At 43.9% G+C, this 13,730-nt stretch overlaps 1 protein-coding gene across 5 annotated transcripts in view; it reads left to right on the top strand.

Moving 5' to 3' along the window:
* Positions 1–13,730, top strand: part of TRPC5 (transient receptor potential cation channel subfamily C member 5) — a 102,643-nt gene that overhangs the window by 21,087 nt on the left and 67,826 nt on the right. For 4 of the 5 annotated variants that reach the window (XR_005565749.1, XM_027715963.2, XM_039387140.1 and 1 more), the window contains exon 2: positions 8,652–9,050. Coding sequence is in view for 4 of the 5 variants with exons in the window: in XM_027715963.2 (XP_027571764.1) it covers positions 8,673–9,050 (378 nt within the window). In the remaining variant the exon portion in view is untranslated. Of the gene's footprint in view, positions 1–7,272; positions 7,543–8,651; positions 9,051–13,730 lie in introns of those variants that run through there. The other variant, XM_039387138.1, reaches the window with a different exon arrangement.

The following is a 13,730-nucleotide window of genomic DNA, read 5'->3' as shown; positions in this document are numbered from 1 at the left end:
TAGCTGAGACTGATTTTTGTTGAAGGAATGCTGAAGTATTCCAGGGATGGGTCAATACTCCCCCCTCCTTTTGTCTCACAAATAGGAGCTTTGCAATTGGCTCAACACCAGAGGTTTTTGCTGTTATCCTTCCCGTTAAGACATGCTGGAAGCTGTGTCTTGCTTTCAGGACAGATGAAATCAAATCTGAGATACCTACACCCTGCAAAGAGCCCTCTGGCAGAGCTGGAGATAGACAAGGATGTTGCATGCCCTGATCCCAAGGATGACTCTTGGCCCATGTTCTGCATGGCTGTTTGGGCTGTGTGTGAGACACAACGACAAGGAGTGGATGTCCTGTGTATTATTATTGTCAGGTGAGAATACTGAGAGACCAAAAGTGTTGTTTTTTCCCACTTTCATGATTCAGATCTTGGTAGAAGCACTGAATTTAGTGCGTCTCCTGTCCTAGGCAGTGCTGGAAATGAAAGTGAGCGTTACCAACTAACATGTGTCTGTGTCTGTGTGAAGCCACACAACCTCTTAAATCACCCTATCTCTCAATCCATCCCAAAATCCAGGTGCTTAGTGCAGAGCACTGCTTGCAGGCTCAGTTCTCAGCCCCTCTCAGTCCTGGCAGGACAGGGAACAGAAAGGATCTCTTGTAATTTTGGCCGTCCTAGGAATGGATCAGATCCACACTGCTCCAGCCCTAGAGTGCATCGTCTGCTTCCAGAAGCTACAACTGCCCATCCCAGCGCTGTTCCTAGAGGAAACATCAGCTAAAGAAGATGGTCTTTCTAACCCTTACATCCAAAACAATGTGATTACTCACTGATTTCTGGGTGTTACACAGGACAAACATCATGAGGCAGGTGGCTTTCAAAGTGAGATTTAAATCTGTTTTGTGACTTACATACTTTGATCTCATAGAGAGGTTTGGAATGTACTCTAGGTGGAGGGATAGTCCAAACTATCCCTTTTTTGGCTTCTCAGAAGTGCCAGTGGAGTGGTGCCTCTCATCCAAATGGTTTTTCCAGTCCTACATTCCCTACTTTGGGCCAGAGCCCTTCACAGTTGGCCCTGAACTGCCTTACAAGCTACATTGCATCTCAGTAATTTGAATCCATGTCCTTGTCTCATTTACAACTTACTACAGGTTGTCTGTGTGTCAGCATCAGGGTGCTGTGAGATCAAGGCTCCTGCCTCACACGGCCTGAACTCTGCTGCCTCTGCAGATTGGAACTAGCCTGGCATTTTTCAGGCAGGAGAAGGGCAGTGCTGCTACTCCAGTGCTTTCATAAAGCATCAGCATTTGCCTTATAGCAGCACCAAAGAGTCTGCACCAATGGTCTGGAACTTTGCTCCTGAACAAATGCAGGATCCTGATGAAGTGATAAAGTGTTTGAACAAGTGAAAAATTGCTGTGGATATTTCAAAGAGGCAAAACTCACTGTGCTGGACCCTGTCCAGTACCTACTAAACACTTCTCAGTATTATGGCATCACCCTCAAGGAGAAGAGAGGGAAAACACACCAACAGACACTGTGGCTAAACCAGAGACATGTCAGTCATCCCTGAAAGAAACAGTGGAAGTGGAAGTCAACTCATTTAATAGGATATGAAGAATATGCCCCTGTTCCCACCAGGAGTGAGTGAGTGGGAGCTGTGTGGGGCTGAGTTACTGGTTGGGGTTAAACAGGACAACAGACCAGGATGCCTGAGTAGAGGGGATGAGGCTCACCAAGGCCCTGCCCTCCTGAGTTGCATTTCTGGCCTAACCTGAAATAGAGCCAAGACCAGTCAGTCCCCTGCACTAGGCTGTCCCAGCCAAAAATTACCACAGGAGAAGTGCTGGTTGTGTCTGAGTCCAGTGGCTCAGCTCCACTCTGCTTGCAGTGTATCCTCACCCACCAGGGAACAGGCCTTCAGGGAGGGGAAAGGGGACTCTGGCACCCCTTCCCATGCAGGACTGACCTGCAGAGCTGTGCATCCCAAAGCACCATGGCCCTGCTGGAGGAGCTGGCGGGAGGGATGCAGCCAGACACCCCTCTGTGGGGATCTGTCTGCATCCCTCCCCTCTGCCCTGGACCACTTTGCAGCTCCTGACGGCTCGTCCCCTCTGGAACCTGTGAGAACAAGCTGCCCTTCACACACTGGCACTCTGCTGCCAAAAAGGGCTTAATCCTGGGCCTTCACTGAAACTGAAGTCTAGGGAGATGCAGGATGCACTGTTGCTTCACCAGTTTGGTAACAGGCAGGTCCTGCGCCTTTGGTTCTTTCCTCTGGGTGCACTGATAACTCCTCTGACTGCGCTGCAGGGCAGGGTGTCTGCTTTGGGTCTGTTTTTTATTACAGAGCTGCTCTCCCCGTGTCCAGCCCAGCGTGGCTGAGGAGTCTGGCTGACATTTCAGCATCGTTAACACCCCAGCAGTGCAGTGTGAAACGTGCCTGTAGGCCAGCACTGGGGAAGTGTCCATCTGGAATCTGTCCCTGATGTGGATCTAAATAACATGAGAGCCTATCCCTGGACATTTGGGAAGCTCTGCTGTGGGAAGAGGAGGTTTGTGGGAGTCCTAAGCATTTGAGGCTTCTGGTCTGGTCTAGCTGTCGGTATCCCAAACTCTCTGTCCATGAATTATGCTCTGGCTGGTGGAGGAGATGTAGAGGAGGATACCCTATTGCAAAGGGAGCTTGCTCATCTTTGTCCAGAAGGAGCCTCACTGCTTTGCAAGATGAAACAAAGCTGAAGCTTTCAGCAAGGAGCATATATATATGTATATATAAGCATATATATACACACATATATGTATCCCATGTGTGGTTGGTCTTGACTCATCAATTGATTATGCAGCGGAAGAGACGTGTACCAAAGAGCTGGCCTTTCCAAATCAGACATATATATCTTTGATTATTGTCACCCTCCTCGGGAAGTTAAGAATTGCAGAGCTGGGACTTGAGTCAAATTGTGACATTTTGAGTTACTGGCAAAGAATTTTCTTTCGGCTTCTGTAAATTTTATAATCTGAAGTTCGAGGTTGTCTTCTTTTGCAAACACTGCTTGGATTAGAGGGTTATGTGCCACACCACAAGGCCTATATGGATTCTTACCCATGCCTGAGGTGATGAGGAGTGCAAATTTTTCTCTGCATATTTTAAGGACATATCCTCCAATGTGAATCATGAATGACTGCAGCCTTGCATTTGTACCACATATGCTATTAGTCTCTCCCTTTTGCTCATCTTGGGCAGTGAAACTGGATTACTCATCCCTGATTTTATTAGCTGTTGGTTTCTCATTTTTTGTGTTGTACTACAGCCCTACAAGCTTTGGAAAGCACTTATTCCAGGGAATGATATATCTTATATAACTTATAAGCTGAATATGAACTTCCTGAGATCATCAGGCCTTTGCTAAATGGAATTTGCACAGCCATAGGCACCAGAAGGTCATTACAATTTTATGATTTTCAAATACTTCTGAGGTTGTGTGTTTATTCAGTCATGGGTCTTTTTGCATTTAAAAGCATCAGAAAAAATTTCTGCTTCTGGTGGTGTGATGCAGAGACATCATGAGAAGCAATGAGACTTAGGGTTGTAATCTGGTTCCCACCGAACCAGAAAAATCAATTTCCTGGAACAAGAGGGTATCTTTGGAGAAGAAAAGGAATTGCAAAAGGTTACAAAGTCGGTTTTATTTCCTCATACTGTGCTTAGCCAGGCATTATTAGTAAATAAGATCTAGAGCACTTAAAAGAAGGATCCAATCACAAATTCAATTGGTCCATTAGCTACATGTAATATTATTTACCTAAGTGGCCCTTCTGGACCATTTCATAACTCAGGTTTATAACCTTTTCTTAAAAAGATCAACAGTACTGAGCATGCAGTGTGTGAACATGATGAAAGAGGCCATTTTCACAGTTATGGGCCATGATTTCCAGACCTGGAGTCCAGATTAGAATTGTAAAATGAGGAAAATACTGTGTCTGAAATACAAAAAGGGAGAAATAGCCACAGAAAGAAGGAAGGAAGGAAGCACTTAAGCAAGATGTGTTGCAAAGGATCAGTTCTTTTATTGAGCTGGTACAACTAGAAAGTGCAGGTGGGTTTTACGGCACATAAACCCTTCTGCAGATCCGACAGAGAAGATGTAGTGACATTTAAAGCCACACAAAGAGTTTTGCCAACATGTGTCAGAGTGAATCTCCAGTGGGAGGGAGCAACCAGCCGCTCTGTGCAGCTTGGCAGATGGGGGGGTTGTTGTCTGCTCTAATGTGTGATGTGAGTTGGCTGCTCGTACAGAGTCCCATCAAGTGGGAAAGGTAACTCTTTTCTATTGATCTTGTGTTCAAGATCCGTGTTTGATTAGTTCCTCAGGTTGTCAGATGCTCACACCAGCTCAGAGCAGTGAGTTCTGATAGCTAAATTCTATACCAGTACGAGTCTCTGCTGCTCTCATTACAGAGGGAACTCAGCCATCAGGAGCAATGGTACTTTTCCACCTCTGAGTCAGCAGCATGAAAAGTCAGATGATGATAAAAGCAAATAAAATCCAGGAAGGTCCTATTTTATAATGAGCCTAGAGATACATGGATATAAACTGGCACTGGCTCATTCCTTTACAGTTATCCCTTTTAATACAGGTCCTTCTGATTCCCATGAGACAGTGGCACGTGGGAGCATGTTGTGCATGTAAGGTGGAGTGGCTCAGCTGCTAACAGATCCTAAAAAAATTTGTAGTGACAACTCATGGAATTTTTAGTGGCAAAAGGCAGTGCTGTTGAGTGACCTTTGCCTGCCTGTCTTCATTAACCATCTCTCTAACTACTGGCTGCTACTCACTGCTTCTCCCCTGCTCTTCTTTGTCCTTGCCCCCTCCTCACTGCTGCTTGCCCATTGCTCAGGCTGCCCCCCTGGCCTTTGCCTGTGTCACCACATAACTCTCCAGATTCTGCAATTTTCATCATGTTCTCTCTCTAACAAGAAAATGAGAAAAGAAAGCTCATTTTTTCCCTTTCCCCCTTGGTGTTGAAGCGATCACTGGTTCAGCTGGGCACGATACATGGGTGTGATGAGCTGATCATTTGGCACTGAGCTGTGCTAGAGAGTGGGAGACTGGCTGGGGTGTTGAGGACAGTGCAGTATCTTGGAGAGTGCTGATAGCAGACGTCGTACAGATGGTGGCAGGTATAAAGCCACTTCTTTATTTTCAACCAAAGCCATTGTTTCCAACCCTTGACTTAAGTAATACCATTCCCTTGTGGTTGTAACATCTCCATCCCACAAGTCCAGTCCAAAAGCAGGCAGCAGGAGATTCCAGCAAACCTGCCTGTGGCAGCTGTGACTCTTCAGAGTGAAAGCCCTGTTGGTGTAGGGGATAGATAGGTCTGAAGTGAGTGGTGAAAGATGCAGAGAAATTTTTGCAGTGATAGAAAAACCATTTTAAGTTATTAGACAAAGTAATGTGGCCAGAAACCTTCCTTTTCCAAGCCAGACAAGCTGTTTCTGCCAGGTATGGCTGCTTTTTAGGGGCTAAAACTCTGATTTCTGTGTCAGGCAACACAGAAGTGGTGTCAGGCTGAAATGGCTTGGAGATTTAGATTTATAGTTCAGGGAGAAGGACATCCCAGCTGGAGAGTGGTGATAGAGTCCAAATTGAGTGTGAAGTCCTCTTCCTGTATCTTTTGTAGTTTATTATGTTATTATAGTTCTCTTGTTTCTCTATACCTGTTTGTGCTGCAGGTATCACCACTGCATTAGCCAGTCATTGAATATTGTCTGAGGTGTCTCCAATCAGGCATAGACTGGAAATACTTTCTTTTCCCCAAATATTAACTCAAGTAGCAGAAAATGCCTCTCTGTGAAGATAATTCATATGGAAAACATGCATTTTCAGGCTGTCTGCACAGATTCCAGAATTTTAATGTTTCTATTTTTGCTACCTTTTAAGAACATCATTGCTACTTCTCCCTGGGCAGCACCTATGTATTGCCTACCCCTTCTCTTCCCTGGATTTCATCAATATTTTTGTCATTTTTTAACTGTTAAGCCAGACACATGACCAGTCTGGGACAAACAAGTGGTCTAGGGTCTACCAGCATTGTCTGCTTCACCAAGAGATGCTGCCTCTGGGACACTGGTGGTATTGAGAAGCAACAGCTAGAGCAGGGATCCTTGTGCTTGTTCATTCCATCCACAGGTTTGACTCGTGCTCTAATAGACAATCCCGAAGGAGAACGACATCAGGTTTGGAAGATTCATCTGTAATTGTGCTGGATCTCTGGCTGAGGGGCAGCTCAACAGCAAAAGGTTTTGCTGAAATCTTCCATGTAATCCAGGCAGGGGGTTTTGGGGTTTTTTTGATACTGCATGCTCTCATTTACAAACCCAGTCAGCAGCACGTGTTTGTTAGGCTATGCAGTGTTGGCATGTGAAGAATTCAGGAAAATCATTCAGGAAAATCAATCATCAGTTTTTCCTGTTTAGTTTCATTGCAGCTTCTTATGTGCTTGAAGTATTTACAAAATGCTTTCTTGGACTGGGGTTGTACTGGGAGATGAGAGTCCACTGAGGAGTTAAGATATCTGAAGCTTTCTTTTCTTTCTACAAAACTGTTGGAAAGGAAAGGGATTCAGTTCTGGCATGATGTTTCATAAGGTGACATTTGTTATAACTCATTGCAAATGTTACTCACCATCTACAAAGTGTTCAATTAAACTGAAGAGCAGTGAAAAATTCCACTTTAGTAGCTGCACTTATTACCAGAATCCCTCAGGTTTTTTGGAGCCAGCATATTCCCCCTGGAGACTTCTACGCAGTGACTACTGTCCCCTGTGACCAGTCCTGCTGATTGGTGTTCCCTGCTCCCATCAGCCAGATTGTCACACTTGGACAAAATTTCCCTTCCCCTTTGGGTTTATCCTTACTTTCCCAAAGATCTCTTTGGTCATTAGTTGTTAGCAGACCTGTGCTTCATCCTTTTGTGTCCTATTAATATCTCAGTGGGAATTAGCTGGACCCCTCATAAATAACATTTTCAAAAACAAAATTTGAAAGTGACCTGTGATCCTCGATCCTTTTGAAAATCAGAGTCGTTGGTTATTGAAACTTGAAGCTTCTGAGTCACTGCGATTGTTCCTTAGTTCTAAAAGCTTTAGTGGCATAATGTTTCCATAGAAAATAAGCCAATATATTTATAGTTTCTATGCAGCTTATAGTCCTTCTGCCTCAAATGCCTTTGTGTGTGTCTTGAGATTGAAACGTCGGATTCTGTGATTCTGTATGTGCAGAGACATGTGTGAGCAATATGGAGTAACTCTGGATATGTAACAAACAAACTTTTCTTGCACTTGTAGGAAACTGGGATACTGAGTGAGCACATTTTCTGAGATGCCAAACTGGCTGTTACAGATCTCTGGCTGCCCAGGAAGTTTGCAGATGCAGCTCTGCTGTGTGCTACAGCCACCCACTGTTTTGCAGTGTCAGCTGGGCTGGAGCTCAGATCCACCCACTCCCACCGTACCAGGCCCATTACCCTGGAGCTGAAGGCAAAATGCAAATGTATGTGCTCTGTGGAACACGGCTTCCCTACGGCAGGAGGCGATGGAAACGAGAACCCATGGCCTTGCGCTCCCAATTCCCCATCAGAACCACAGGCACCTCCCTTTTTCCCTGGATAGGGCACTAAAATGGAACAAAACTCTGGCTAATTTGCTGCAGGAAGCCATTGAGCTTTGTGCAAGGAGATAGAACAAGCAGTCCAATTAATTATAGCTGCTGGTGTCCCCTGGTCCTGACTTGGTGTCGTTTATCAATGCCCAACAGAGGTAGACAAGCCCAGTTCCTTTTTTCCTTACCTGTGAATACCTGTCGAGCCCATGTTTCCTGTTACTCCAGTCACCTGTTAGGCTCTTAAGGAACCATAATTCATTCAGTTTGCTGCGCTTGTTCCAGGGCACAATTTACTTCTTGTTTTCCTAGACCTAAAAACAACATCACAGCCTTTGGAGAGCAAGGGTGGGGGTTTTCTACATCAGCCTGTCTTTAGGTCCTATTTATAAATGAGGAGAGTGAGAAAATATGTTTAAAAACATTCAAGCTTTAAAAATAAAACTGCGACCTAGTCAAAGAGTAAACATTAAGGAAAAATAAAGACCTATTTTAAGAGATGGAAGCAGAGAAGAAGCAGCAAAAATATTCAAAATGAATCTATTACTGTAAATAGGAGGGCGTAAACCAGCAGCTTCTATCACTGACAGTTCAGAGATGCTGAGGACCTGCACCATCAGTGAAAAAGGAGGAATTGAAAAAAATATTGAGTGGGAAATAAAGCAAAGATGAGAAATCCACCTATTTGCACGTGTGATAGGTTATCCATAAACAAGCTCGTGCTTCTGACCAGATAAAAGAAATCAATGGCATAGTGTTTAAGTGAGATTAAAAAATACAGTGAGCGTCTGTCATTCTACATTCCTCTCCTGAGCAGTGGTGTCACCTTTATGCTTTCAGAAAGCCCTTTAATGTGGGGTTGCTCAGGGGGTGTTATGGTCACCATGTTGAGAATAAAACGTCATAAAAAGGGATCGGAAACTTTTACCGTGATGGACCTTTGGAAGTTTGTCCCCTCTGTGTCTGTTTTGTCACTTATATGTGGTTCTTCTCCCGCACAGGTTGCCCAGTCACTATGAACAATGGCCCAGCTATACTACAAAAAGGTAAATTACTCACCATACAGAGACCGGATCCCGCTGCAGATCGTGCGGGCAGAGGCAGAGCTGTCGGCGGAGGAGAAAGCCTACCTCAGTGCTGTGGAGAAGGGGGACTATGCCAGTGTGAAACATGCCCTGCAAGAGGCAGAGATCTACTACAACATCAACATCAACTGTATGGATCCTCTCGGTCGCAGTGCCCTTTTAATAGCCATAGAGAATGAAAACCTGGAGATCATGGAGCTGCTGCTGAGCCACAGCGTGTACGTGGGCGACGCGCTGCTCTACGCGATACGCAAAGAGGTGGTGGGAGCCGTGGAGCTGCTGCTGAACTACAGGAAGCCGAGCGGTGAAAAACAGGTTAGTTTAGTGCTCCTGTTCAGTTTTAAGCTATTATCCTGTGTTAGGAGAGTGGTACTGCACAGAGAGGTGCAGTGCAGCGCTCGTAAAGCACAGCCCTTGGTGCAGGTCCGTTGCTTTAAATGCCCAGAGCAGACGTGGGCAGTCCGGTTTGGATGCGTATTTTCCAGTCTGAACAAACATTTTCTGTGTGACTTAAACACTCAGCATTTTCTGTTTCACTCAGCGTTCTTTCCAGCCCTACAGTGTTTGTGGACATACTGATTTACAGGTTGATTTATAGATGAGTACTTTCTAAAGGAATTTGTGGCTTTCTGAAATTACATTACAATCCGTAAATGTGAACTATTGCCATGCTGTTGTACTGATATTAAGTGGAATTGCTTTTCCTAAGTAAATTCTGAAAGCACACGTGCTTATAAATAACTAAAAGCAAGCAAAAGTCTGCTAGGTTTCAGTCCTTTGCTGTAGTGCAGACATACCATCTTGGTCTCCCTCTCCAGGGAGCTCTAGGCAAGAAATTCTGAGGCAGAACATAGCATTACAGCAAGAGCTAAGCTGCTGTATATCTGAGCAATGAACAACTGTGACTTGTAGGAAGGATCCTTAGCTACAAAGCCATTCCTAAATTACATAAGGATCTTTGTGAAAATCCTGTCACTTCAAGTGTGACATATCACACTACCCCAACTGTGTTTTCTGGTTTTCTTCTTGTCATTTGTAAATATTCTTGCCAATAATTGGAATAAGTTAAGTACGTTACTGACCACTGACAATTTTTTGCATATTCACTGCTTTAGAAAGGAACATCCAAAACTTGGGTAATCCTTATATATCGAGTCTCCTTTTGTAGGCAACACATCCCCCTGTGTGTGAAGGAAGAAAATTATTAATACCAGTCAATCACAGAAAAAACCATTTTCAATGGATAGGCCCCTTAGTACATAGTTTTTCAATAGTCATTTTGTGTAGCCAGAGCAAACAATAAGGATCAACCCTGACAGCATTCAAGAGTGCTCAGCTTAACATTTAGAAAAGCAGCATTCTGCATGCTGTAGCAATGTGATTCTAATGTGTGACTTAAAAACTAATCTCTTCTATCAGACCTAGAAATTGAAATAATAGTACTGGGTTTTAGTCCGACAAAATATAAGTAGCAAAATATGGACCACACATGGAGAATGAGCCATTTTTAACTTAGTCTTCTAGCAATTCGAGCATCCTACACCTCAACAGAAAGCAGAAGTTTTTTTCAGTGGCAATGAGGAACTGCCAGTAATTATTGCAGGTTAACGACAAGTTTCTCCTGAAATATCATGGAAAGCAAGCGATAGGATTCCTGTGGATTTCTGTGACATCTCTTGCATAGCAGAACTTGTGTTCCCTCAAATTCATAGCCTTGCTGGGTTAACTGGGCAGAGATAAAGGTCCATGAAATAAGGTTGATTTATTGCGTCTGAAATTCAGCTCCAGTGTCTCTAGTTCAGTGATCCATCTCATGGTAGGTCTGTCTAATTTTTTGTTATCTCTGTGCCAGCGTGCAGCTCTCCTTCTGTAGCTAGGATTGTATCTGCTGCAGGGTTTACAACTTGGAGGAGAACACGTGTGGGGGAGAAAGAGATGCGGTGCCAGTTTCAGATTTATTTACAAGGTTCGTTACAGGACCAGATTTCATCGGTATATTTTAAACTAGTACTGGCTTGATGCAAGATTCTATGTACAAACTAGGATTAACTTCCCTGGCTGGGTTTCAGGCTCTTCTGTAGACTGCAGGAAGTGTTTGGTGGTAGGGGGCTGCAGGACTGGACTTCCATTTCAGCAGTTTCACTGATCGTCCATGCAATGATGGTAATTAACATTTATTTCATGTATAGTGATATAACATTAGAGAGAAGTGCTTAGTTAAGCGAAGTTGGGGAAAAGTTGGTTAGCTTGTCAAATCACAAAGCTAGTATAGGGACACAAGTTCCTGATGCTAGTTCCACAGCAGTATCAATATGCATTCATTAATTATCTTTGCTGGACCCTTTCTCATAAAGTCCTTTAGGAATCCCATGCCTAATTACTTTCACAAAAATCACCTGATAGAGTAGCACAGCTTTGTTCTCATCAGCTACTTACATGTTCTAAAACTTACAGAAAACATGGGGATTTTGTTGAGTAGTAACAAAAATTCACACTTCGTGGAAGGGTTTCTGTCTGGCTGAGAAATTTGTAAGATGGTGTCACAGCACTTCTTATATATCAGGTTTAGTATAATCTATTCACTAAATGTACACAGGGTTCAGTTTCACCAAACAAACCTGAGTGAAAGCAGCTTCTCAGACCACATGTGACAGCTTGTTTCCCATCGGGGGCTGGTTGTCTTTGCTGTACTCCAGGCAAAGGTGCAGAAGCAGCATCTTCTAATTACTCTGTCTTAAATGTTCATTCATCTGAGTGTGGTGTCTGCAAAAACCTGTTCATTCCATTCTCCTGCTGTCTGCTTCTGAGCTGTTATTATTTGCCTCTCTCCCAAAGTCTGGTTTCTCTGACTGCCAGGCACGAAGAGCTATTTGAGTCTGTTCACATCAGCTCAGGTGATTGTTGTCTTTGCATCTCGAAAGCAGCTGAGTAGCATCATTCAGCATAATCCATTTGATGGGCATGTGTCTTCTCTCACTCCCACAGCCTTATCCTCCTACCACAGTCCTGATGGGAAGGTGTTACAGGTTGTGTTATTCCAGCCTCTTGTGGGGTCACCGTGACTGTATCTAGTTTGCAAAAGATATGCCCAAAATGAGGTCGAAAACCATGGCCCTTTGACCTGCAAAGCTGCAGGTTCTCTCACCAGCCACAGAGTCTCTGCAAGCTGATATGTCCTGGATGCTCCATACCTGTCTCTTGAGAACTGCCTGAGGGGAAGAGTTCTGCTTTTCCCCATGTGATGACCTTTTCAGGGAGCAGAAGTAAAAAACCTTTCAAATATAAGAAGTGACCTTTGTTGTGCTCCTTATGTAAGAGAATCAGGGTCTCATTGATGATGTGAGGGACAGGGAGAAAGGGATGAAGAGGTTGGATGGCAGAGGTGCCTGGATCCTGTTATTCAGAGAATTTTTATGAATCATTATTCTGCAAACCTTTGCTAGACTGCTGTTTAAGCACCATTTACTGAAAATGCCATGAGAATGGCAGGGGTAAGTCATAGCCAGTAACTATAACAACACAGCTCCCTCACTGCAGTGTGAGGGGTGTCTCAGGAGAGGAGGAGATTACTCTGTTTACATGTGGAGCGTGTGAGAGCCGGGAGCATGAACCTCCTCCCTCCAAAGGCTGCTGCAGAGCACATGATAGATCAGTGTGCTCAGCAGTGACGTGGTAGAGTAGATGTATTTCCTTTCAGGTTTATCTCCAAGCAAGACTCATAGGCTATTTTAAGAACTTAAAATTTCTTCTCAAATCCATTCTGTCCGCTCTGGACAACTTATGGCCATGGTTTTGTGTACTGCACTGAGCCTCCTGATAAAGATGAGGAGAAGACTTTACCAGTTACAACCAGAATAATGGCTAATACATTTACTGCTGAAAGACACTGTTGGCTATGGGTGATTTTGGGGTCAATGAGAGAGTCGTCATGGTGCAAACAACTTAGTTTTGCTACCATGGGAAGCAAATGTGCTGATGTGCTTCACTCCCAGCAAAGAGTAAAGCCCAGGCTTTAAATGACCCCTCCTTTTCTTCAAATTGGAACTATTGGGACTCTTCAAACATACCACACCACACTCTGGGGTGGACTCTCACGTTTTCCTTTGTGTCCATGTGCAGGTGTGGTCCTGAGTGGGTGGAAGGTGCCTGTGAGCAGAAGTTGGGGTGCTGAGGCTGCCACAGCCCTGCCCATCCACCACAGCACAGATGGGAGCTTTTGTGGCCTTGGCAGGATGTGGTCTGGACATGGCATAATGCTAAGACAAGTTCTCAGGGAAATAAAGGAAATTCAATTATCTCCTCAAAATAGATTTAGTAACAAAAGAGCTTTTCTAGTTCTGTGATTTTTACAAGTTCACTTGTTATTTCCAAATGTTACATAATTTACTCCAATTAATCCTCCAAGCTTTTTTTTTTTAAACCATAGTTCATTTCGACCAGTCACTTTGTGTTGCTAATTGGTCACTTAAGTCATAGGGTAGTTTGTTTTTCCCCAAATAGAGGATAGACATTGGGAAATCAAGCAACATATTCATCAATATTAAGAGGAACAACAGAATAAACTAATTTTCATGGAACCTAGAGGGTATGCAAGTGTTGCTCTTCCTGCAGGGATCTGTAGTATTTCCTAGGAAATAAAAGTGAGCCTAATCTGGTGCAATAGTTATTGTTTGATTTTCTGGACAGTTAAGAGGCTGAGGTTGTACTGCATAGCAGCAGAGGAGTAATATATGTGTGCTTGGCATGGCAATCCACACTCAGTGGTGAGTGGCATGTTATTTTTAAATAAGACAACAAATCACTGAATAACCACCAGAAAGAGTGGTAGATAGAAATAGCAAAATTCAGCATGTGCAGATGCAGTACTGACTTTGGCCCAGGCTTAGTGAGTCAGGTGGCTCGTGTGTTTGGGGGTTGGAAGTTAAAATACAAGTAGCCTCTGCATGGGACAGGTCCAATACATACAGTGGCAAAACAAGACCTTAATGCAATTCT

The sequence above is a fragment of the Pipra filicauda genome, unplaced genomic scaffold (genome assembly GCF_003945595.2).
Source record: "Pipra filicauda isolate LSUMZ 115617 unplaced genomic scaffold, ASM394559v2 scaffold532_size348037_pilon, whole genome shotgun sequence".
In the NCBI taxonomy this organism is placed as follows: domain Eukaryota; kingdom Metazoa; phylum Chordata; class Aves; order Passeriformes; family Pipridae; genus Pipra; species Pipra filicauda.
The sequence above is the reverse complement of the archived record's forward strand: the minus strand, read 5'-3'. Positions and strand labels throughout refer to the sequence as shown.